This window comes from Zophobas morio, unplaced genomic scaffold, assembly GCF_036711695.1.
Source record: "Zophobas morio isolate AGI-343-1 ecotype UQ-CSIRO unplaced genomic scaffold, CSIRO_AGI_Zmor_V1 ptg000026l, whole genome shotgun sequence".
Taxonomy (NCBI): domain Eukaryota; kingdom Metazoa; phylum Arthropoda; class Insecta; order Coleoptera; family Tenebrionidae; genus Zophobas; species Zophobas morio.
In genome coordinates, this window is record NW_026972131.1 from 10,258,674 (window position 1) to 10,283,904 (window position 25,231).

General features: G+C 31.0%; 1 protein-coding gene across 2 annotated transcripts in view; it reads left to right on the forward strand.

Annotated features, from left to right (window-relative positions):
• LOC135136679 (zinc finger protein OZF-like) overlaps positions 1–25,231 on the forward strand; it is a 199,149-nt gene that overhangs the window by 77,604 nt on the left and 96,314 nt on the right. For both annotated transcript variants that reach the window (XM_064066086.1, XM_064066087.1), the window contains exon 2: positions 13,991–14,273. In XM_064066086.1, coding sequence (XP_063922156.1) covers positions 13,991–14,273 — 283 coding nt within the window. The remainder of the gene's footprint in view (positions 1–13,990; positions 14,274–25,231) is intronic.

A 25,231-nucleotide genomic window follows, 5' to 3' on the forward strand; every position in this document is an offset into this window, starting at 1 on the left:
ATGAGCTTTAATGTTTATTAACTTCAGGCTGCGGCAGTCAAGCAGGAAATTTTTAATTAAGAGGAGGTTAGGATGGGCGAGGCGGTGAGGGGAAACAAGAACTTGGTGCTTTTTTCAAAATTTTTTCGTTTTTATAGGTTTGTGTCAAGTTCTTCAAAAGCTTTCTCTACATGTTGACTTTTTATATTACGTTTGAAAATAAAACGAATTTCGTCAATGTTTTTAGAAAATAGTAACGATTTTTAGAAAAGAATGTCAAAATCTTTGAAAAAGTAGTAGCAATATTTTAAATGTCGTTCCCTCTTTTGTAAATTTTCCTTGAGAAAGATGTTTAGAGAAATTGTGGAATGGAAGCTCCAATTCTCGAAATCAACCTTAGTCTGATATCAACTTCATTATGGATTACACAGAAAATGTTACCCTATTTTTTTTGGGTTGTCGAATTTTTTCTCAAGATTTTTATTTTTTCACCTCAAATCTTTAAATATGTATTTTCCCAACAGAGTGAAATTCTTAAAAAAGTCAAATATTCAAAAAAAAAAATTAAAGATATTGGATACATTTTTTGCTTATTTTTTTTATAAAATTCTGATTTTTTTCCTAGAATTTTTACATGTCAAGATTTTTTGACTTTTTCTAGGATGCCATTTTTTCTCAACACTGTTTTTTTTAGCTTACATATTCTCGATTTACTCAGAATTTACAAATACATTCAGTTTCTTGAGAACAAAATCCAAAAAAAAGTTTGTTTACATTTTGTAAAATTTTCAAAAAAAGTATTTCAGAATTTTCTAAAAATTTTGAGCTTCTCCTTGGAATGATTTTCACTTTTCTTTTAATATATTGTAGTTTTATGTCAAATTCTCGAGATTTTTGCCCAAGATATTGGTGTCTCTAACAACTAAGAACAAAATTAAGTCGAGATTTTGCGAAAACACATTAAAAATGCTTAAAGAAACCGATGACTTGAAAAAAAAATCGCAAAAATTGTGGAAAGGAACCTCCAATTGTCCAAATCAACTTTAGTCTGTTACCAACTTCATTATGGATTACATAGAAAATGTTACCCTATTTTTTTTGATTTTTTTTCCCTGGCATTTTGACCTGTCAAAATTTTTTGACTTTTTTCAAGGATGCCATTTATTCTCAACACTATCTTTTTTTTTAGTTTACATATTCTCGATTTACTCAGAATTTACGAATACATTCAGTTTCTTGAGAAAAAAATCCAAAAAAAAGTTTTTTAAAATTTTGTAAAAGTTCTGAGTTTTTCCTTTGGACGATTTTCACTTTTTTTAAATATCTTGTAATTTTATGTCAAGTTCTCGCGATGTTTTCTCAAAATATTGGTTTATTTGGGAACTGAGAACAAAATCTAGTCGAGATTTCGACTAGACATTTTAAAAATTTTGAAAAAAACAATAACTTAACAAAAATTTCAAAAATTGTGGAAAGGAACCTTAAATTCTTCAAATCAACCTTAGTCTGAATTAACGTAACACTCAGAAACTTTTATACTATTTCTTGAGATTTGTCTCAAGATTTTGATTTTTGTTTTAAACTTTTTTGTCTTAAACTTTGGAATTTTTATAAAAAGTTCGTGAGATGCTTGCCAAAATCGAAACTTTTTATCTTAGGCAAGATTTTAAGAATCAACTTAATTGTTAACTCTGGATAATTTTGCATTATTTTTCATAATTTTCCTTATTTTTTTATATTCTTGAGTTTTATTATCAACATTTTTATTTTAATATTTTCACCTCAAATGAAAACAAAACCAATATTCTCAATTTCTTAAGAAAAGAAGGCAAATTTTCATCAAGAAATGGAAGATTTTGAAAACATTTTCAGATTTTTTTTGTAAATTTTTAATTTATTTTTTGAGATTTTGACTTTTTCTGATAGTTTTCTTTTTGTGTCAAGTTCTCGAAATGGTTTTCCAAGATATTGGTTTATTTAGGAACTGAGAACAAAATCAAGTCGAGATTTCGGAAAAACACATTTAAAAATTTTGAAGAAAACAATAACAACAAAATTCTCAAAAATTGTGGAAAGAAATCTTAAATTCTTCCAATTAACCTTAGTATGAACTAATATAACACTTCTTAGAAACTTTCATCCTGTTTCTCGAGATTTGTCTCAAGATTTTGATTTTGATTTTTGTTTTCAATTTTTTTCTCTTAAACTCTGGAATTTATATAGAGTTCTTGAAATGCGTGCCAAAATTGAGACTTTTTATCTTAGGCAAAATTTTCAGAATCAACTTAATTGTGAACTTATGGTTAATTGTTTCAACATTTGTCGTATTTTTTCTTTTTGGATTTTTGAGTTTCTTTGTCAACATTTTATTTTATTCTATATTACCTCAAAACTTAAATATTTTCAATTTTTCAAATTCTTGAAAAAAAAGTTAAATTTTCAAAAAGAAATAGATTTTTCAAACATTTTCAGATTTTTTTATAAAATTCTGATTTTTTTCTTGAAATTTTGACTTTTTTCATGTTTTGCCTTGATTTTTTTGTCATCAAGTTGAGAAACAACTCGAGATTTCGACAAAACAAATTTAAAGATCTTAAGAAATCTATACTTGAAAAACAATCTCAAAAATTGTGCATAGGAACTTCAAATTCTTCAAATCAACTTAGTCTGATATCAATTTAATTATCGACTATATGGAAAATGTTATTCATTATTTTTTGGATTCTTGAAATTGTTCTCAACATTTTCTTTTTTTTTTACCACAAATCTTTAAATGTTTTTCCTATTTACTGAAATTTTACCTCAAATGAAAAGTTTTGGAAACAAATTGAATTTTGAGAAAAAATGTAAAGGTCTTTTCCTAGGATACAATTTTTTTCTCGACATTTTTATTTTTTAATTCACACATTGGAAATGTATCTCGTTTTACTGAGAATTTACTTGTATATATCAGAAAAATTATTTTCAAAAAAATGTATTTTTGGAATTTTGTAATGATTTTGAGTTTTTCCTTAGGACGATTTTTACTTTTTTGAAAAACGTGGATAATTTTACTCTGTTTTTCATTATTTTCCTTATCTTTTTTCAATTCTTCAGTTTTTGTCAACACGTTTATTTTTTTTACCTCAAATCCCTAAATGTTATCGCTACATACTGAAATTTTACCTCAAATGAATACAAAACAAATATTCTCCAATTCTGATTTGTTTTATTGAAATTTTGACTTTTTTTGATTGATTTGTTTTTTCAAGTCAAATTTTCGAGATGTTTTCCCAAGATATTGATTTCTTTGTCATCAAGTTGAGAAACAACTCAACAAAACAAATTTAAAGATTTTAACCAATTGATATCTTGAAAAAGTCTCAACAATTGGAAAATTTTAATAAATTTTATTTTTTAGATTCTTGAATTATTTCCTCAACATTCTTATTTTTTTATATACCGAGTTTTCGGATTTTTTTTATAAAATCCTGATTTTTTTGCTGGAATTTTGACATTTTTCCTGGTTATGTTGCCTCAAATTCTCTAGATGTTTTCCCAAGAAATTTGATTTTATTTTGTAAATGAGAATAAAGTTAGTTTGATCAGTGTCGAGAAAAGTCAGGAATTTAACAAAATATTGCGAAAAATATTAAGAAAATCAAGATTTTGAATAAGAAATCAAAAATTAGGAAAACTAAAGGAAATTCATCTTCTAAATTTTGATTTTTTTAAGTTTTTGGTTTTTTGACTTTTTGTGAATTGAATCAAATTCGTTGCATGTTATAATAATAATAATTTATTTTCATGCTTCACTTCACATTACAAATACATGTAATAAGTTTGCAAACGTCAAAAATAAATACAGTTTTATACATAGTGAAAATAACTATCACAATTTCACACATTAAAATAACAAACATTTTTCATACTGAAATAGCTAAAAAATTCCTCAAAAGAGTAGAAGGCTCCATTGCACAGCAAATCTTTAATAATGAATTTAAATTTATTTAAGTCCAGATTTTTATACTTAGTAGGTAACACATTATAGAAGTGAACTGCATGTTGAGAAAAAAGTCAAGATTTCGACAACACAAATTTGAAAATCTTAAAGAAATCACTAATATCTTTAAAAAAATCTCAAAAACTGAACAAAGGAAAGTCAAATTCTCTAGTCTTAACTAGCGTAATTCTTCCTACAAACTTTTATCGCATTTCTTGGGAATCGTTGTCAATATTTTGATATTTTGTAGATTTTTTTTTAATTTTTTTTGTTTTAAACTTTTACTTGAAATTTTTGAGATGTTGTGTCCAAATACGGACTTTTTATTCCACCCAAAGTTTTAAGAACCAACTTAATTGTGGACCAAGCGGACAATTTTACTCTATTTTTCATTATTCTCCATGATTTTTTTAGATTCTTGAACTGTTTGTCAACATTTTTTTTTTCTCAAATCTTTAAATGTTGTCTCTATATACCGAAATTGTCATTCAAATGAAATCAGTATTCCCCAGTTCTTGAAAAAAGTCAAATCTTCAAAAAAATATTGCAAACATTGTCAGATTTGTCGGAATTTTAACTTTTCTGATTATTTTGGCTTCTTGTCTCAAATTCGCCAGATGTTTTTTTGAGAACACAGATAGTTTCATCAGGGTCGAGAAAAAACATTTCAAAATCTTGAGAAGATCACGATCTTGAAAAGAACTCAAAAACAGGAAAAGAAACTTGAGATTCTGTACTAACTTAACACTTCCACTTACGTTCGCTCTGTTTCTTGAAACTTATCGTCAAAATTTTGAATTTTTTTTGTGATTTTTTTAAACTCTTAATTTTTATGTCAAGTGTTCGAAACATTTTGTAAAAATATCCGCTTTTTATCTCAGGTAGGTACATACGGAATCAATTTTTGGAGAAACATTACAAGATCGTAAGAAAAAACTCTATTTCATGCTTGATTCTTGTATGAAGGGATTATTATAGAAGATGTTGTCAATTTTTAGAGTGGTAAGGCGCATTATCCATTACCACTATGGTTTTTCTTCCACGAAATAGTGTCGCCCGAATTAATTGCTCTTCTTTTTACGGTAATCTGGACTTTTGATTTGGAAGTTAGCAGTTTTGAACACCCATCTACAAAACCCATAGAACATCTTATCTACGACAGTTAAGTTGACATCTGGGTAATAAATAATTTTGGAATCATGATTCTTTTTTAAATCATGAAACTTTACGACTCCACAGTTAATCTAACCTACACTTCTATTATAAAATGTGTAGCAAAACTACCGTCGCGATAAAAAAGTGTGCATCGCCCGTCAATTAAGTCACTGCCGTGCCGTACACGTTCCGCTAACGACGTTCACAGCATTCACGTTTGTAAAACACCATCGGCATCAAGCAGCGCGATCTTCCTAAGCCGGGATCAGATCGCACAACGAAAATCACCGTGAATGACAACACACTGTATATACCGCGATTGTGCTTTGCCGTGCCGCTTACTGATACAATTTAAATCCCGTATTCCATTATTCAGCGCATTATGCTGTCGCAGGACATCACAGTCTGCAGTCCGTCCTGTTAGCGGCCTTGATTTATTCGAATTCGGCGTTTCGCATTGTCTGCCCTCCTCTGCACTCTTCTCTTCGATATTTTACATTCGGCGCGAGCTCATAATGGTTTCGCTTCCCAGACTCTCGATCTCGACTTTGACCGAATCAAGGGCCACCGAGACCATTACTCGAATTGTTAATAATTAATAACTGTGTTCGACGAGAGTGGCTACAAAGGGCCGTCAATGGAGCGACTTAATCGTAGGACGCTCGTAATTAGCGAGAGATACCTGAAGGTACAGGTGTGTCGAGATGGGTTGGTCAGACAGAGAGAGCTTCTGGTTTATGACGTGACAAGGAAATCATAATAAAAGGACAGGATATTACCTGTGATGCGAGATCATTAAAAAACCGTCTGGAATCTGGATTGGAGTGGTTGGGTCTTCGTCTTGACTGGTTCGGCGAGGTTTGGCCGTCCTTGTTTACCATGCACCTGTGGCGCCCGATGGTTTATTACGGTGGCGATAATTGACCTTCTGTTCTTATCAAAAGTTTTACACGTGATTTATTTTCCGTCGCCATCTGTGGTCTATGAAAAATTTCGGCCGGAAACCGGTGATTCATGAACCAACGATTTTTTATCGAAAAATACCAAAATATGATATATTTATCCACAAATAAAACCGTTAAGGCGATTTTTTGGCAATGACGCAATGTTTGTTTGAGTGCACGTCGTGTCGTAATGAATTATTACGGCACTCGGTCGGTAAGCACACCTTTCGCGCTCTTTTCATAATAAATAGTAAATTTCCCCGTCCGTCTCGGTGTTCCAGGTCGAATTTCTCGCTCCTCGTCGAGATAAATTACCAGAAATTAAATTTGAAATTCAAATCTGCACATGCATCCAATATATCTTCATTATTTGAATAAAGTTTCTGTAACATTAAACGGATAAGAAAAAATGACGAAAAATTATGAGTTGTCATCCCATTACACGTCTAGTTAGTTACTTATGCACATATTTCAGAATCTCCGCTGGTTAGTTATAGTCAATCCTACGTTCTGTATATCAAATATACAGTTTCGCAGCAGGAAGTTCGTTATTTGAAGAAGCAAAAATAGTTGCGATATAATTGCGCTCGTCATAAACGCGAAAAAAGGATAAAAACCAACATAGCTACCAGCACAACACACATACCCCTTAATTAGCTTCATCTGATGCACCGAAATAGAGAACGGGCCAATTTTCTTCAACACGATGATGTCATAGCGCGTTTTACGTTCTCTAAAATCCAAAAAAAGCGTAATAAGCATTTTGGTCTGATCGTATAACTGTACCCGAAATCGGCTGCGGTTTCGGCGCTTTCCGAATTCGATCATTTTTCAGTTGAAAATCATTTCAGATTTCAGAACGGATGCTGTTATAATGAATGGAGAGGAGATAGATAGGATCGCTTAATCGCAGGCGATGGTATTTTTTGTCCAGTATAATAGAGAAAGGTTGGTATGCTACGGTCAGCTACCGCTACGTGATACAGATTTGAGTGCGCGAGCCTAGGCAATTAATCTACATTCTTACACCTGTAATTTACACCTCTGAGGTCACGCTGGTAGCCAGGGAGCTTCAGGTGACATCAGGTGTAGGATGTCAAAGCGAAAGCATGGCACGCTTGCTTGTGAAGAGTATGCATACTTTTCACAATTTCTTCTTAATAGAAGGAAAAAATCAAAAGCCCCGCCCACCCACCCTGTCTCAATTGTGACGATTTTTCTTTGTTCTTCGTTAAGTCAGTGCAGAATTTCAAGTTTTATTCCGTTGTTGAGTTCTTTTCAAGAATGTTTGCAATTTTTTTTTTGAAGATCTGACTTTTTTTGTTTTCGTTTGAACGACAATTTCGGTATATAGGGACAACATTGAAATATTTTAGAACAAAAATGTTGACAAACAATTCAAGAATCTAAACAAATCATGGTAATGAATGCAAAATACGGTAAAATTGTCCACGTGCTCCACAATTAAATTGGTTCTTAAAATTTCGTTCGAAATAAAAAGTCCGCCCTTGGACAAACATCTCAAAAACTTCATGTGAAAGTTCAAGAGTTTAAGACAAAAAGTCCAAAAAAAATTACAACAAATCAAAATATTGACAAATTCCAAGAAATACGACGAAAGTTGTAGGAAGAATTCTAATTCAGACTAGAGAATTTGAGTTTCCTTTGCTCAGTTTTGAGATTTTTTTAAAGATATTATTGATTTCTTTAAGATTTTCAAATTTGTGTTGTCGAAATCTTGACTTTTTTCTCAACATGCAACGAATTTGATTCAATTCACAAAAACTCAAAAAACCAAAAATTAAAAAAAATCAAAATTTAGGTGATCAATTTCCTTTAGTTTTCTTAATTTTTGATTTCTTTTTCAAAATCTTGATTTACTTAAGATTTCGAAATATTTTGTTAAATTCCTGACTTTTCTCGACACTGATCAAACTAACTTTATTCTCATTTACAAAACAAAATCAATTTCTTGAGAAAACATCTAGAGAATTTGAGGCTACATAACCAGGATAAAAGTCAAAATTCCAGCGAAAAAAATCAGAATTTTATAAAAAAATCCGAAAACTCGGTATATAAAAAAATAAGAATGTTGAGGAAATAATTCAAGAATCTAAAAAATAAAATTTATTAAAATTTTCCTATGTGATCCACAATTAAATCGGTTCAAATGAAGATTGATTTGAAATACCAAAGTATTTGAAATTCTTTTGTACCATTGTTGAGATCTTTTCAAGATATCAATTTGTTAAAATCTTTAAATTTGTTTTGTTGACTTGTTTCTCAACTTGATCACAAAGAAATCAATATCTTGGGAAAACATCTCGAAAATTTGACTTGAAAAAACAAATCAACCAAAAAAAGTCAAAATTTCAAGAAAAAAATCAGAATTCGAGAATATTTGTTTTGTATTCATTTGAGGTAAAATTTCAGTATGTATTGAAAACATTTAGGGACTTGAGGTAAAAAAATAAAATAAAATAGTTGACAAAAACTGAAGAATCTAAAAAAGATAAGGAAAATAATGAAAAATAGAGTAAAATTATCCACGGAGTCCGAGAAGATGACATAAAATGAAAACAATTTCAAAAAAGTAAAAAGCGTTCCAAGGAAAAACTCAAAATCAATACAAAATTCTAAAAATACTGTTTTTTGAAAATAATTTTTCTCAAGAAACTACATATGTACAAGTAAATTCTCAGTAAAACGAGAATACATTTCCAATGTGTGAATTGAAAAATATAACTGTCGAGAAAAAATTGTATCCTAGGAAAAGAATTCAGAGTGTTATAAAAAAAATTGAAAATGGATCCAATACCTTATATTTTTTCTCAAAATTCGAAATATTGACGACAAATTCCTAGAAGGAAGAATTCTAGTTCAGACTAGAGAATTTGAGTTTCCTTTGTTCAGTTTTTCAGATTTTTTTAAAGATATTGATTTCTTTGAGATTTTGAATTTTGTGTTGTCGAAATCTTGACTTTTTCTCAACATACTTTTAGTTTTCTCAATTTTTGATTTCTTTTTCAAAATTTTGATTTTCTTAAGATTTCGAAATGTTTTGTTAAAATGCGACTTTTGTCGACACTGACAAAAGATCTAGAGAGAATGTGAGGAAAATAACCAGAAAAAGTCAAAATTCTAGGAAAAAATCAGACTTTTATGAAAAAATCCGAAAATGTATTCAATATCTGTATTTTTTTAAATTTCGGTATATAGGGCAAAAAACAAGATCTGAGATAAAAAAAAAAAACGTTTAAAAAAATCAAGAATCCAAAAAAAAGATTAAAAATTTCCATGTAGTCCACAGTTATTAAGCTAGTTCAAACTAAAATTGTTTTTAAGAATTTGAAGTTCCTTTGTATAATTGTTAAGATTTTTTCAAGATATTGGTTTCTTAAGATCACAAAGATGACAAAGAAATCAATATCTTGTGAAAAAATGCCGAGAATTTGGCACAAAAAGCAAATTAATCAAAAAAAGTAAAAATTTCGAGAAAAAAATCAGAATTTTATAAAAAAAATGTGGACATGTTTTCGAAATCTTTAATTTCTTTCTGAAAATTTGACTTTGTTCTCAAAAACTCGAAAATATTTGTTTTGTTTTCATTTGAGGTAAAATTTCAGTATATAGTGAGAACGTTTAGAGATTCGAGTTAAAAAATAAAATAAAATAAAAATATTGACAAAAATTCAAGATTCTAAAAAAATAAGGAACATAATAAAATATGTAGTAAAATTATCCTCGTAGTCCGAGAAGTTGACATAAAATGAAAGAATATTCAAAAAAGTAAAAACCGTCCTAAGGAAAAACTCAAAATCATTATAAAATTCTAAAAATACTTTTTTTTTTAACAATTTTTGTCAAGAAACTACATGTAGAACTAAATTCTCAGTAAATCGAGTACATTTCCAATATGTGACTTAAAAAAAAATCTTGACAGGTCAAAATTCCAGGGAAAAAATTCACAATGTTATAAAAAATTTGAAAATGTATCCAATACCTTTAAATTTTTTCTCAAAATTTGACTTTTTTTAACTTAGGAACACTAAGTGTCTTCACTTGAGGCAAAATTTCAGTAGATAAGGAAAACCAAGATTTGGGGTAAAAGAATAAAAATATTGGAAAAAAATTCAAGAATCCAAAAAAAAAAGTATAACATTTTCCATAAGTAAGTTGATATCAACTAAGTTGATTTGAAGAATCTGAAGTTCCTTTGTACAGTTGTTAAGATTTTTTCAAGAACTGACAAAGAAATCAATATCTTGTGAAAAAATGTCGAGAATTTGACACAAAAAAGCAAATCAATCAAAAAAAGTCAAAATTTCGAGAAAAAATCAGCATTTTACAAAAAATGTGGAAATGTTTTCAAAATCTTTAATTTCTCTCTGAAAATTTGACCTTTTTTTCAAAAACTCGAAAATATTTGTTTTGTTTTCATTTGAAGTAAAATTTCAGAATATAGTGAAAACATTTAGAGATTTGAGCTAAAAAATAAAATAAAATAAAAATATTGACAAAATTCAAGATTCTAAAAAAATAAGGAAAATAATGAAAAAACGAGTAAAGTTATCCACGTACTCCGAGAAGTTGGTATAAAATGAAAAAATATTCAAAAAAGTAAAACCGTTCTAAGGAAAAACTCAAAATCATTATAAAATTCTAAAAACACTTTTTTTTTAACAATTTTTCTCAAGAAACTACATGTAGAAGTAAATTCTCAGTACACCGAGAGTACATTTCCAATATGTGACTTAAAAAATAAAAATTTTGACTGGTCAAAATTCCAGGGAAAAAAATTCACAATGTTATAAAAAATTTGAAAATGTATCCAATACCTTTAAATTTTTTCTCAAAATTTGACTTTTTTTTTTTTAGAACAATAAGTGTCTTGATTTGAGGCAAAATTTCAGTATATAAGGGAAACCAAGATTTGTAGTCCACAAGTAAATAGCACATTTTTTTTTTTTGAACTTGGTAAAACTGTATATAGGGAAAACATTTAAAGATTCAAGAAAAAAATATTCAGGAAAAATTTAAGAATCTAAAAAAATCATATAAAAAAATAAAAGTAGAGAAAATTGTCCACGTGGAGCACAATTAAGTTGGTTCTTAAAATTTCGGGTGAAATAAAAAGTCTGCATTTGGACCATCTCACGAAAACATTCAAAAGTTTAAGTCAAAAAAATACAAAAAAAATCTACCAAAGGAAAAAATATTGACGACGCAGGAAGAATTAAGTTAGTGCAGACTAGAGAATTTGAGTTTGCTTTGTACAGTTTTTGAGTTTTTGTTTAAGATATTGATTTATTTGAGATTTTCAAATTTGTGTTGGCGAAAACTTGACTTTTTTCTCAACATGCGACGAATTTGATTCAATTCACAGTGGCAATAAAAAAACCAAAAAATCAAACAAATTTCAAAATTTGGACCATCAATTTCTAGAAATAGCAATTTTTAGTTGTTTTCTCTATTTTTGATTTCTTGTTCAAGCTCTTGATTTTCTTAAAATTTTGGAATATTTTGTTAAAAATTTTGACTTTTTCTCGACACTGATAAAACTAACTTTATTCTCATTTGCAAAATAAAATCAATTTGTTGAAAAAATATCTACAGAAACTGAGGCAAAATAACAATGAGAAGTCAAAATTTTAGGGAAAAAACCCGGAATTTCATAAAAACAGAATCGAAAATGTATTCAATATTTTTAATTTTTTTTAAATTTCGGTATATAAGGAAAACATTCAAAGAATTGTATTGGACGATCAATTTCTAGAAATAGCAATTTTTAGTTGTTTTCTTTGTTTTTGATTTCTTATTCAAGCTCTTGATTTTCTTAAAATTTCGGAATATTTTGTTAAAAATTTTGACTTTTTCTCGACACTGATGAAACTAACTTTATTCTCATTTGCAAAATAAAATCAATTTGTCGAAAAATATCTAGAGAATCTGAGACAAAATAACAAGGAAAAGTCAAAATTCTAGGGAAAAAACCCGGAATTTCATAAAAACAGAATCGAAAATGTATTCAATATTTTTAATTTTTTTTAAATTTCGTTATATAAAGAAAAACATTCAAAGAATTGTATTGGATGATCAATTGCTAGAAATAGCAATTTTTAGTTGTTTTCTTTGTTTTTGATTTCTTATTCAAGCTCTTGATTTTCTTAAAATTTCGGAATATTTTGTTAAAAATTTTGACTTTTTCTCGACACTGATAAAACTAACTTTATTCTCGTTTGCAAAATAAAATCAATTTGTTGAAAAAATATCTAGAGAATTTGAGGCAAAATAACAAGGAAAAGTCAAAATTCTAGGGAAAAACCCAGAATTTCATAAAAAAAGAACCGAAAATGTATTCGATATTTTTAATTTTTTTTAAATTTCGGTATATAAGGAAAACATTCAAAGAATTGTATTGGACGATCAATTTCTAGAAATGGCAATTTTTAGTTGTTTTCTTAGTTTTTGATTTCTTATTCAAGCTCTTGATTTTCTTAAAATTTCGGAATATTTTGTTAAAACTTTTGACTTTTTCTCGACACTGATAAAACTAACTTCATTCTCAAATAACAAGGAAAAGTCAAAATTCTAAATGCATAAATCTAAAAAAAAAATAAGATTTTGTTTCTAGTCCACAATTAAGCTTGTTCAAACTAAGATTGATTTGAAAAATTTAAAGTTCTTTTGTACAATTGTCGAGATTTTGATGTCTCAAAATCGTGATAAAAATCAAGTTATTACACGTTTGTTACGAAAAATCTGAGGTTTATTTTGGCCATCAAGATCAAAAATCGGTCTTTGGAGATAACGTCTGAAAAATTTACCTAGCGTCAGTTTTGACAAAAATTCTCAGACGATCTATTGATTCTGAAGAAGTTTTATGATTTTGAATTTTTTCTTAAAATCTTGGGATCTTTCTCCTAAAATGTTATCGTTCTTTTCAAGATATTGCCGAAATCAATTCTACATTGTTAACTAAGATGAAACTCGATATTTTGACAAAATCTGTTTAAAATGTGACATAAAAAACAAGAATTTAAAAAAAATGACAAAAAATTGGTTTTGACCATAAATTTCAAGAAATAGGGCGAACTTTAACAGAAATGTTTGTTCAGAATTTGTTCTTGATAAAACATCTCTAGAACTTGACACAAATTATAATTTAAAAAATACGGGATATGCACATCGTTATCTACTCATTACAGCGTGTTTTACCTAGAAATGAAGAAATATAAATGTGATATTAGGTATATTTGTAGTAAATTCGAGTCGATCGATTCGGGCCCCTCGCCTTTTCGCTGGCTCCAGCCAGATGCAAGATAATGCGCGAAAAAAGGACGAGCTCGGATAAACAGTAGCAATTGTAGATAAGCGGCGGCGGCGAGTTGAAAGGGAGCGGCCCTGTATAAACGCATGCAAGTATGTATTAGCGCGCTGCCGATGAGACAATGGCGGCGCGCATAAAGAGACGTCCCTGTGCCGATCGCTCCTGTGCCCGAAACAAAAGGATGTCCAAGGATCAGCCAATAATTCGTCCGCCTTTCGGAGACTTTAATGATGCGTTAGGAGAGGCATTGTTTCAGGAATGTCGTGTCATTTCGGACTCGGCACGCAAAAAATCGGGCGACTGACGCGCCCGGTCGCCGCGCAAATCCATTTTTAATAAATTGCTGGAGCGGACTTCTTCGTAATTTACGATTTCCGCCGAAGCGAAGAACGAATTGCACAAATGCCCGTGTTAATGCCATTATACAGATGAATTCATTACCAGCGAGCTTTGTAATGCAACCACACTTAATACATCATATTCTGTTTATTAATTCCCAGAAGCGGTGGAGGTTAGCCGCGTACTTATCGATTAGTTTATCTTAAATGCAGTCACATTTGTTGCTCTATTCTATAGTAATAAGTTCCTTTTTGGTTGCAGATTCGGCACCGGTTCGGCTGCTACGACGAGATCTCCGGAAGCGGCTCCCGGAGGGTGAGGCACTGCAACTGGGTCCGGTTCGTGAGGGTGGCGAGCTCGTTCAACCCTGCGGTCAATTTCGTCGCTACCAAAGTCAGAGGAGAGCCTGTTTACGAGGCTGTCAAGCCCATCTCGCCAGATACAGAGTTGCTGGTCTATTACCTCCCGGAACGACCCGAGGAATTGTTTTTTGTGCGGATGAGGGCGTCTTTATATAGGCAAACGATGGATTCTATTCTAGAAGGTAAGCACCATTAAATGGCTTTGCAGACCGCGGTGCAACACTCGACTCGAAGACTGTATAAGGACTCATTATTAAAGTCGTACGTTATGCTAAGTTCCTGAGTTCAGTTGTCAGTCAAGCGTGATGCTCTAGTTGCTGTTGCTATGATTGAAATGTTAAAAACTGCTCGAACGTGTGGGATTAGAGAAAACTTGCAAGATGTTTATTAAATACAGTCGAAGACGTGGCAAAAAATTAGCTATTAGCGTTTTTGTTATAGATATAATTGGCATTGAAACTATGATTTTTAAAAACATGTTTACAGAATATTAAATTGCGGAGAAGTCATTTTTGTTTTTTACTTTTTCCAAAATGACTGTCAAACTAGGTATTCTCATCGTTTTAACACTTTTAATGGCTCTTGTGAAAATTTAAACTGTCAAATATTTTTATGTAATTACGAATTTAGTCTATATAGGGTGACGAAAAAATGACGTATTTGAGGTTTCAAAGAACTAAAAAAATGGTTAAAAAAATTGCTGCACCAAACTTTTGAAAATATTGAATGTCAAAATTCAATTTTGATTTGTTTTAATTAATTGTATTGTCTAATAGACAGTTAAGCAATTGGTTATTAATAATTTAATAATAGTTTGCTAGAAATTCCATTTGACAACAATTTGAAAGTGCTTTGGAGCCTCTAGTGTCTTTTCTTATAACCATTTAATAAAATTTCTTAGAGGATATGTCATTTGCTAAAATCAGGTACTAGCCCCGCCCACCCACCCTCTCCTTTCTTACAGGGTATGTTATTTGCCAAAACCACTCTTATTTTGGCAGGTATTAGCCCCGCCCACCCACCCTTTACTTTCTTAGAAGAGTGGGTCATCTGCCAAAATCAGTCTTATCTTGACAAATATTAGCTACTCTCTTTTACGATTCACAACGTCGTTTTTTACTGTTGGATTTTTAAATTTTTCTGAATAACGTATTATCGATCAAATACGTCCATTTTTTTCATCACCTTGTATTAAGGATACGAAGAATACAATTAAAGACTACTATGAAATAGAGGTAGTAATTAAAAAACAACAAAAAGAGACGACATTAAGGGAAAAATAGGCGACAAAAGCAAGCAACAAAAAAAAGAAGAACAAAATGTGTCAAGGAAGGCGATAAAAAAAATATCAAAAAAGCGAAACAAAATGGGAAAAAAAGAAAAAAAAGCAAAAAATCGCAAAAAAAAAGTAAAACGGCAGAGTGCTGACAGAAAACACGCCTAAAAATGAGCGAAAATTCTAAAAAAAAATGACAAAAAGTAACAAAGCAAGGTGAAAAGGGGGATTAAAAAAGAGAAAAAATATACCATAAAAAGGGGCCAAAAAGCTATAAAAAAGGTCAAAAGGCTATAAAAAACATGACAAAAAATAAGTAACAAAGAAAGGCAAAAACACATGACAAAACAGCAAAACACGAAAAAAGGCGAGCAGAAAACAACGCCAAGAAAAGAAAAAAGGGCGAAAAAAAGACGAAAGTTGTGAAAGGAGTCTATGAAAAGGAAGAAAAAAAAGGGGAAAAAATCATTAAAAAAAAAAGGGCAAAAACCCCACAAGAAAGCGCCAAAAAAGGCAATTCGAAAAATGCCAAAAACGGAGTTAATAAAAGCGATCAAAACGGCAATTAAGCTCACAAAAATCTAGCAAAAAAAGTGACAAGGAAAGGTGAAAAGGAGCTTAAAAAAAGGGAGGAAAAAACAAGATAACAAAAGTAATTAAAAAAAATACAAAAATGCGACAAAAAAGGCTAAAAACAAAGGTGATAAAAATGTTGAAAAAGTAAGAAAAAGAAATAAAAAAAAAATAAACAAGAAACGACAAAATGGGAAAAACAGACGCAACAAAATTGAGTGTCATAAGAAAATATATAAAAAAAGCGACAAAAAAGTGAAAAATGACAAAAGAAAGTCAAAAAAGGGTGAAAAAAAATCGAAAAAAAGTGTAAAAAAGGCTATAATCAAAAGACAAAAACACAATAAAGAGCCATAAAAGAGGTGATAAGAAAAAGGGGGACCAAAAAATGAAAAAAAGGTTAGAAAAAAGTGACAAAAAGAAGTAAAAAAATAAAAAAAGAGACGACAAAAGGGGAAAAGCAGAAGCGACAAAAGCGTATGTCATAAACAAGACCAACAAAAAGCTACAAAAAGCGAAAAATTACTACAAAATAAAAAGATGAAAAATTATCGAAAAAATAGCGTCAAAAAAGGATATAAAGGCTGTTATCAAGGGAGAAAAAAAGGGCCAAAACTCTATAAAAAACCATAAAAAAGGCGATAAGAACAAAGAGGACCAAAAGAGCGGACCGAAAAAAAGGGTGACAAAAAGCGACAAAAGCAGTAGCAAAAAAGTTCAAAAAAAAAGGTAATAAAAAGCAAAAAGTTGATAAATTAATAAAAAGAAGCGCAAAAAAGTGAAGAAGAAATGACAAAATGGGAAAAACAAACGCGACAAAATTGAGTGTCATAAGAAAATATAAAAAAAAGCGACAAAAAAGTGAAAAATGACAAAAGAAAGTCGAAAAAAGGTGAAAAAAAATCGAAAAAAGTGTAAAAGAGGTTATGATCAAAAGACAAAAAACACAAAAACCCGATAAAGAGCCATAAAAGAGGCGATAAGAAAAAGGGGGACCAAAAAATGAAAAAAAGGTTAGAAAAAAGTGACAAAAAGAAGTTGTAAAAAAATAAAAAAAGAGACGACAAAAGGGGAAAACAGAAGCGACAAAAACGTGTGCCATAAACAAGACCAAAAAAAGCTGCAAAAAGCGAAAAATTACTACAAAAGAAAAAAATGAAAAATTATCGAAAAAATAGCGTCCAAAAAGGCTATAAAGGCTATCATCAAGGGAGAAAAACGGGGCCAAAACTCTATACCATAAAAAAGGCGATAAGAAAAAAGAGGACCAAAAGAGCGGGCCGAAAAACAGGGTGACAAAAAAGCGACAAAAGCAGTAGCAAAAAACTTCAAAAAGAAAGTAATAAAAAAGCAAAAAGTTGATAACAAACTAACAAAAAGAAGCGCAAAAAAAAATGAAGAAGAAACGACAAAAAAGTGAAAAATGACAAAAGAAAGCCGAAAAAAGGTGAAAAAAATCGAAAAAAATGTGTAAAAAAGGCTATGATCAAAAGACAAAAAAGAAAAAAACACAATAAGAGCCATAAAAGAGGCGATAAGAAAAAGGGGGACCAAAAAATTAAAAAAAGGTTAGAAATGTAAAAAAAAGGGTTAAAGATGTTATAAAAAAGAGATCAATCAAGCTAGCAAAAAAGTGAAAAAAACAAAGGCGACGGAAAAAAATGGAAGCAGAAAACACTGATAAATGACGGAAAAACCCAAAGGATGGCGAAAAAATCTAGTAGCTGCCAAGATAAGTCCGATTTTGGCAAAGGACATACCCCGTAAGGAAAGAGAGGGTGGGTGGGCGGGGCTAGTACCTGCTAAGATAAGACTGATTTTGGCAAATGACACCCTCTAAAAAAACAGAGGGTGGGTGGGCGGGCCTAGTACATGCTAAGATAAGACTGATTTTGGCAAATAAGATATCCTCGAAAAAAAAAGAGAGGGTGGGTGGGCGGGGCTAGCACGTGCTAAAATAAGACTGGTTTTGGCAAATAACACCCTTTAACGAGAGAGAGGGTGGGTGGGCGGGGATAGTACTTGCTAAGATAAGACTGATTTTGGCAAATGACGCATCCTCTAAGAAATTTAATTAAATTATGATAATAAAAGACACCAAAGGCTCCAAAGCACCTTCAAATTCTTTCCAAACAGGAATACCTAGATCGTCAAAATCCTTATAAACTCTTTAAAAAAAAGGGGGTTTCGAAATTAACCCAAAAACAGGTCGGGTCAGAATTTTCCAAAAATAGGACACCAAAGTTCCCCAAAATTTTTTAAATAATTTACAAAAAAATCTCCATGGGCTTCCAAAATAATACACCAAAAAAATCGAAAACAATGCGGGAAAACGCTATAGTCAAGGGAGGAAAAACGAAGCAAAAGAAAACACAATAAAGTGTCGGGAAAAGGCAATAAGAAAAAAGGAGACCAAAAATCGAGGCGATACATGTGGTAAAAAGTAACAAAATGGGTCGCCAAAAAGCTACAAAAAAAGTTAAAAACGCTGTGACAAAGCAACAAAAAAGTGATAAAAAACGTAAACAATTCATGACAGAAGTAACAAAAAGAAGCGCCAAGGTAAGATGAAAAAAGGGCTAACAAAGGGTCGAAAATGTGCCAAAAAAGAGGCCAAAAAAATTACAAAAAATGACAAAAAAAGTGTAAAGAACCCAAAAACACACGATAAAAAATAGACCAGAAAGGAGTGATAAAGAAAGACGAAAAAAGAGAACAAGAAAGGTAGAAAAAGGGAGCAAAACGTAAAAAAATATATAAACATGAAAAAAAGGAGTAAAAACCGTGATGGAAAGCCCAAAAAAACCTACAAAAAAGAACGTCAAAAAATGCACCGAAAAATATGGCGACAAAAAAAATTTGAAAAAAAAACACCAAAGAAATGTGAAAAAGGTCTAAAAGAGAGAAAAACTACAAAAAAGTGACAAAGAAGCTAAGAAACGAAGGCAACAAAAACATGCGCCAAAAAAAAAGTGACCAGAAAAAAGCGATAAAGAAAGACGGAAAAAGAGAACAAGGAAAGCAAAAAAAGACAAAACAAAGTGAATTAAAATGAAAAAAACTGCGAAAAAGGGTAATTTAAAGCCCTAAAAACCTACAAAGAAAACGCTATAAGAAAACGCTCCAAAAAAAATTGTTTGAAATAGCGCCAAAAAAGATGATAAAACTGACAAAAAAGCGAAAAGGCGGCAAAATCACGCTATAAATGAAAAGCAAAAAGGAAAGACTAAAAAATACGAAAAAAGCATAAAAAAAGGAAACGAATTAAAGTGACAAAACCTCAGAAGCTCCAAAATTCTAGCAGTAAACAATCCCAAAAAATCAACCAATTTCTGTCGCTTTCCCGAATTTATTTCCATTCTTGTTCGTTTCGCCGAATTACGTCCAATTTACTCCACTTTCGGCGCAACTCCGCGAAACCCCCGGGTGCCAACCTCATCCTCAACTCACAAAAACCCGTTTAGCGCTTTTTCGAGCGGAGCCATTCCGAAACTCGACCGAATCAGCGCGTAAAAACGCGTAATTTATGATCGACACAGACGCGCGTTTCAGATAACTTTGCGTCTTCGAATTGTCGAGGCATTCTCACGCAGCGTCATCCAAATTTAAATTTCTTCGGTACAAACCAAACGTCGCATTCTTCCCAGATGTGTCTCTATCCGATTTTTCATAATCATAACTCACCAAAACAAACAACGCATCTCGAGCCGTCCACGGAGGCAGAAATTAATGGCCATCCCATATCGTGGTAGACGGCGTGTCGAATCGGAAGAAACACGGCTCTGCTCCATCCTGTTCAAACTAGGCGTAAGTTTTTGTGACAGGCGGGTATTGTAATCACGCATACCTAACATTAATTACACACTGCCTACCTGTTGCGAAGGCCGCTGTTGGTTTTATTTTTTAAATTAATTTCGGCCCGTCGAAATCGGATAAAAATTGCTTCCCGTCTTAATTACCCGTGGAGCCGGTGAATGTCATATTGTTCTCGAACAGTCCGATAATGTTATTATATTATATTTATTTAAACTAAAAATAACTACAAAATTCTTCTACATTTTGCCTTTTTTACTTAATATGTATAGATTTATTTCAGCAACAAAAAATTTAAAATATAGGAGTATAGTAAAGTGGTATATTTGTGTAGGAAAATATCGATTTTACAATTACGCTCCTCCCCTCAGTCCGACAACGAATGAAAAATTCATCACGATTGAGATCGAGACGGATGGGCGGGGCTTCACTTTTAGTTTTCTTTTTTAATTAATACATTTAGTTTTCTTTGTATAACACGATTACTTAAGAACATATTTCACATGGTAATGTCTCGTAGAGGGGACGGATTTTACAATTAAGCTCCGCCCTTCGGCTTACGCCGAATAAAAAAATCATCCGAAAAATTGCAGATGGAAAAACTGAAGTAACGAAAATTTGCAAGATAGAAAATCGAAAAACTGTAAAATTGAATAATTCTAAATCGAAAATCTGAAAAATTCAAGAGTTTTTAGGAACTTTGAAAAACCTAAAACAAATTCGAAAAACTGCAAATCGAAACACTGTAAAATCTAACAAAAATCGGAAAATCGAGAAATTACTAAAGAATTTTTAAAAACTCAAAAATGGGTGCTATTAAAAAAATGCTCAGTCAACACAATGTAAATAAACGCGGTGAAGCAATTAAAAAATAATTAGTTAAGAAAAATGTAACTATAAAAATTGAAAAATCCAAAAAAAGTAAAATCGTGAAAATCGTGGCCTACGACGATTCAAAAAAAGTAACACAATTAAGATAGGGCAGATGGGCGGAACTTATCTTTACTATTCTGTAGAGAAATATGGATTTTGCAATTAAGCTCCGCCCCTCAGTCTGATAGCAAATGAAAAATTCATCACAATTGAGATAGGGCGGGTGGGTGGGGCTTAATCATTGATATCTTTTTCTTAATATATGTAGTTTTTTTTTTCAACAACACGACACGATTAAAACTTAATTCTAATCTCAAATTCACCCATTGATGTTTTAAGTATTTTACTAGTATATCACGAAAAAAAATTAAAAGATAGGCCCCACCCACCCGCCCCCATGTCAATTGTGATTAATTTTTTTATTCGTCGTGAGACGGGGGCGGAGCTTAAATGCAGAGTTCATATTTCTCTTCAAGAAATTACCATCTGAAATATGTTTTAAGTATCGTGTTGTTGAAAGAAAACTACACATATTAAGAAAATCAAAACAAAAATTAAGTCCCACCCACCCACCCGATCTCAATTGTGACGAGTTTTTTATTGGTTGTGAGATAGAGGGGCAGAGCTTAAATGCAAAGTCCATATGTTTGAGTCATGATCGTTTTGTAGAAAATATTATTAGGTATGAGAAAAAGATTGAGAATTCTTAATTTGTCAAAAGCAAAAGGAGATCGAGAGAAAAAGAACAAAAAAATGCTTAGTCAACACAATATAAATTAATAATAAGTGGTGAAAGCAAAAAATCGTGAAAATTTCAGTTTTAATAAATTTGTTCAGTTTGAATTAAATTAAAAATTTAACACTTATTTATTTACTTAGTTATATTTTGCCTTTTTTTCTTAATATACATTGCCATCTTTTCACAACAGGAAACTTCGAACATGGTTAGAATGGTACATTTTTGCAAAGAAATATGGATTTTGCAATTATTGGGCGGAGCCTACTTGCAAAATCAATATTTCATTATACAAATTTTCCATTTTAAACATGTTTTAAGTTTAATGTTGTGAAAATAAGTGTACACATATTAAAACAAAGAGGCAAAATTTAAGCCCGCCCACCCGCCCTATCTCAAATGTGATGATTTTTTGTATTCGCCGTAAACCAATGGGGGGCGGAGCTTAACTGCAAAACACTTGTTTCTTTACAAGAAATTAAAAACATGTTTTTTAGTATCGTGTTGTTTAAAGAATACAACGTATATTAAGAAAAAAAGCCAAAATATAAACCCCGCCCAAAAGAAAATAATAAAAAAACATCGAAAAAATTACGTTAAAAAAGGCTAGAAAGGAATCAAGGGAGGAAAAAAAGGGCCATAAAAAGGCGATATGGAAAAAGAGTGACGAAAAAGCGACAAAAGAAGTTGCAAAAAAAGTTCCAAAAAAAGGTGATAAAAAACGTAAAACGTTGATAAAAACCTACCAAAAAGAAGCGTCAAAAAACGGTTAAGAAAGGGTTAAAAATATAAAAAAAGAGATCAATAAAGCTAGCAAAAAAAATGAAAAAGACAAACAACAACACGCAAGGGAAAAAAATGAGAGCAGAAAAAAATGATAAAGGAAAGGAAGTCCAAATAAAGGCGAAAAAATCTAGTAGCTGCCAAGATAAGACTGATTTTGGCTAACGACATACCCTCTAAGAAAAGAGAGGGTGGGTGGGTGGGGCTAGTATCTGATAAGATAAGACTGATTCTGGCAAATGACATACCCTCTAAGAAAAGAGAGGGTGGGTGGGCGGGTCTAGTACCTGTTAAGACTGATTTTACCAAATGACGTATGGTCGTAAAAAATTTAATTAAATTATGATAAGAAACGACACCAGAGGCTCCAAAGCACCTTCAAATTCTTTCCAAACAGGAATACCTAGATCCTCAAGATCCTTTTAAATTTTTCAAAAAAAAAACGGGGTCCAAAAATTAACTGAAAAACAAGTCGGGTCGGAATTTTCCAAAATAGAACAGCAAAGTCCCCCAAAATTGTTTTAAATAATTTACAAAAAAATCTCCATGGGCTCCCAAAATAATACACCAAAAAAAAATCGAAAAAAATGCGTAATAGCGCTATAGTCAAGGGAGGAAAAACGAAGCCAAAAAACACAATATTGTGTCATGATAAGGCAATAACAAAAAAAAGACCAAAAAACGGGGCGATAAATGTGACAAAAAAGTGTCAAAATGGGTCTCCAAAAACCTACAAAAAAGTAAAAAATGATGTGACAAAGCAACAAAAAAGGTGATAAAAAATGTAAAAAATTCATAAGAAAAGTGACAAAAAGAAGCGCCAAAGTACGAGTAAAATGAAGAAAGGGCTAAAAATGATCAAAAATGTGCCAAGAAAGACGTCAAAAAAAAGTGAAAAAAAAACAAAGGCGACAAAAATACACGATAAAAACATAGACCAGAAAGAAGTGATAAAGAAAGACGAAAAAAGAGGACACCAAATGCAGAAAAAAGGAGAAAAAACCTACAAAAAAAGTCGAAAAGTGCACCGAAAAATATGGCGACAAAAAATGGTTACAAAAGTTGTGGAGCCGGTGAATGTCATATTGTTCTCGAACAGTCCGATAATGTTATTATATTATATTTATTGATTTCAATTACAGAAACCAAATAAACTAAAAATAACTAGAAAATTCTTCTACATTTTGCCTTTTTTACTTAATATGTGTAGTTTTATTTCGGCAACAAAAAACTTAAAATATGTTTAAAGTGGTAAATCTGTGTAGGAAAACATCGCTTTTACAATTACGCTCCGCCCCTCAGTCTGACAACGAATAAAAAATTCATCACGATTGAGATCGAGTCGGATGGGTGGGGCTTCACTTTTAGTTTTCTTTTTTAATTAATACATTTAGTTTTCTTTGTATAACACAATTACTTAAGAACATATTTCACATGGTAATGTCTCGTAGAGGGGACGGATTTTACAATTAAACTCCGCCCTTCGGCTTACGACGAATAAAAAAAATCATCCGAATTGATCAAGAAACGAAAAATTGCAGATGGAAAAACTGAAGTAACGAAAATTTGCAAGATAGAAAATCGAAAAACTGTAAAACTGAATAATTCTAAATTGAAAAAGTTAAAAATCAAAGCAATTATAAAATCGAAAAGCTGAAAAATTCAAGAGTTTTTAGGAACTTTGAAAAACCTAAAACAAATTCGAAAAACTGCAAACCGAAAAACTGTAAAATCTAACAAAAATCGGAAAATCGAGAAATTAAAAAATCGAAAAACTAAAGAATTTTTAAAAACTCAAAAATGGGTGCTATTAAAAAAATGCTCAGTCAACACATTGTAAATAAACGCGGTGAAAGCAATTAAAAATTAATTAGTTGAGAAAAATATAACTATAAAAATTTAAAATCCAAAAACTGTAAAATCGTGAATATCGTGGTCCACGACGATTCAAAAAAAGTATCACAATTAAGATAGGGCAGATGGGCGGAACTTATTTTTGCTATTCTGTAGAGAAATATGGATTTTGCAATTAAGCTCCGCCCCTCAGTCTGACAGCAAATGAAAAATTCATCAGAATTGAGTTAGGGTGGGTGGGTGGGGCTTAATCATTGATATCTTTTTCTTAATATATGTAGTTTTTTTTCAACAACCCGATACTTAAAACCTAATTCTAATCTCAAATTCACCCTTTGATATTTTAAGTATTTTTTTTCGTGATATTTTTAAAATATCACGAAAAAAAATTAAAAGATAGGCCCCACCCACCCGCCCCATCTCAATTGTGATTAATGTTTTTATTCGTCGTGAGACGGGGGGCGGAGCTTAAATGCACAGTTCATATTTCTCTTCAAGAAATTACCAAGTGAAATATGTTTTAAGTATCGTGTTTTTGAAAGAAAACTACACATATTAAGAAAATCAAAATAAAATTTAAGTACCACCCACCCACCCGATCTCAATTGTGACGAGTTTTTTATTGGTTGTGAGATTGAGGGACAGAGAAATGTAAAGTCCATATGTTTGAGTCATGATCGTATTGTAGAAAATACTAGGTATTATGAGAAAAATATTAGGAATGAATATTAAAAATTAGAATCCGGGAAAACGAAACAGAAAATTGAGAACTTGAAAAATTTAAAAGCTAAATTGAAAATTGAATAATAAGAAAAAATAAGAAAAAATCAAAATATCTTCACGTTGAAAAATCGAGGAAGTCCAGAACTGAAGTATCGAAGAACTGCCAAAAAATCTGGGAGACTGAAAAATTACAAAGTCAAAAAATAAAAACTAAAAAAATGTAAAATAGGAAAATTAAAGATTGAAAAGTAGAAAACCTAAAATCGGAAAACTGTAAAGTCGAAAAATTGTAAATTAAAAAATTGAAAATTATATATTGCCTTTTTTCTTGATATACATTTTTCTTTTGATAACAAAATACTTAAAACATGTTAAAAAAATAGTAAATTTTTATAGAAAAACATCCATTTAAAGCTCCGCCACTGGCTCACGACGATTAAAAAAAGCATCACAATTAAGATAGGAATATATGGATTTTGCAATTAAGCTCCGCCCCTCAGTCTGACAAC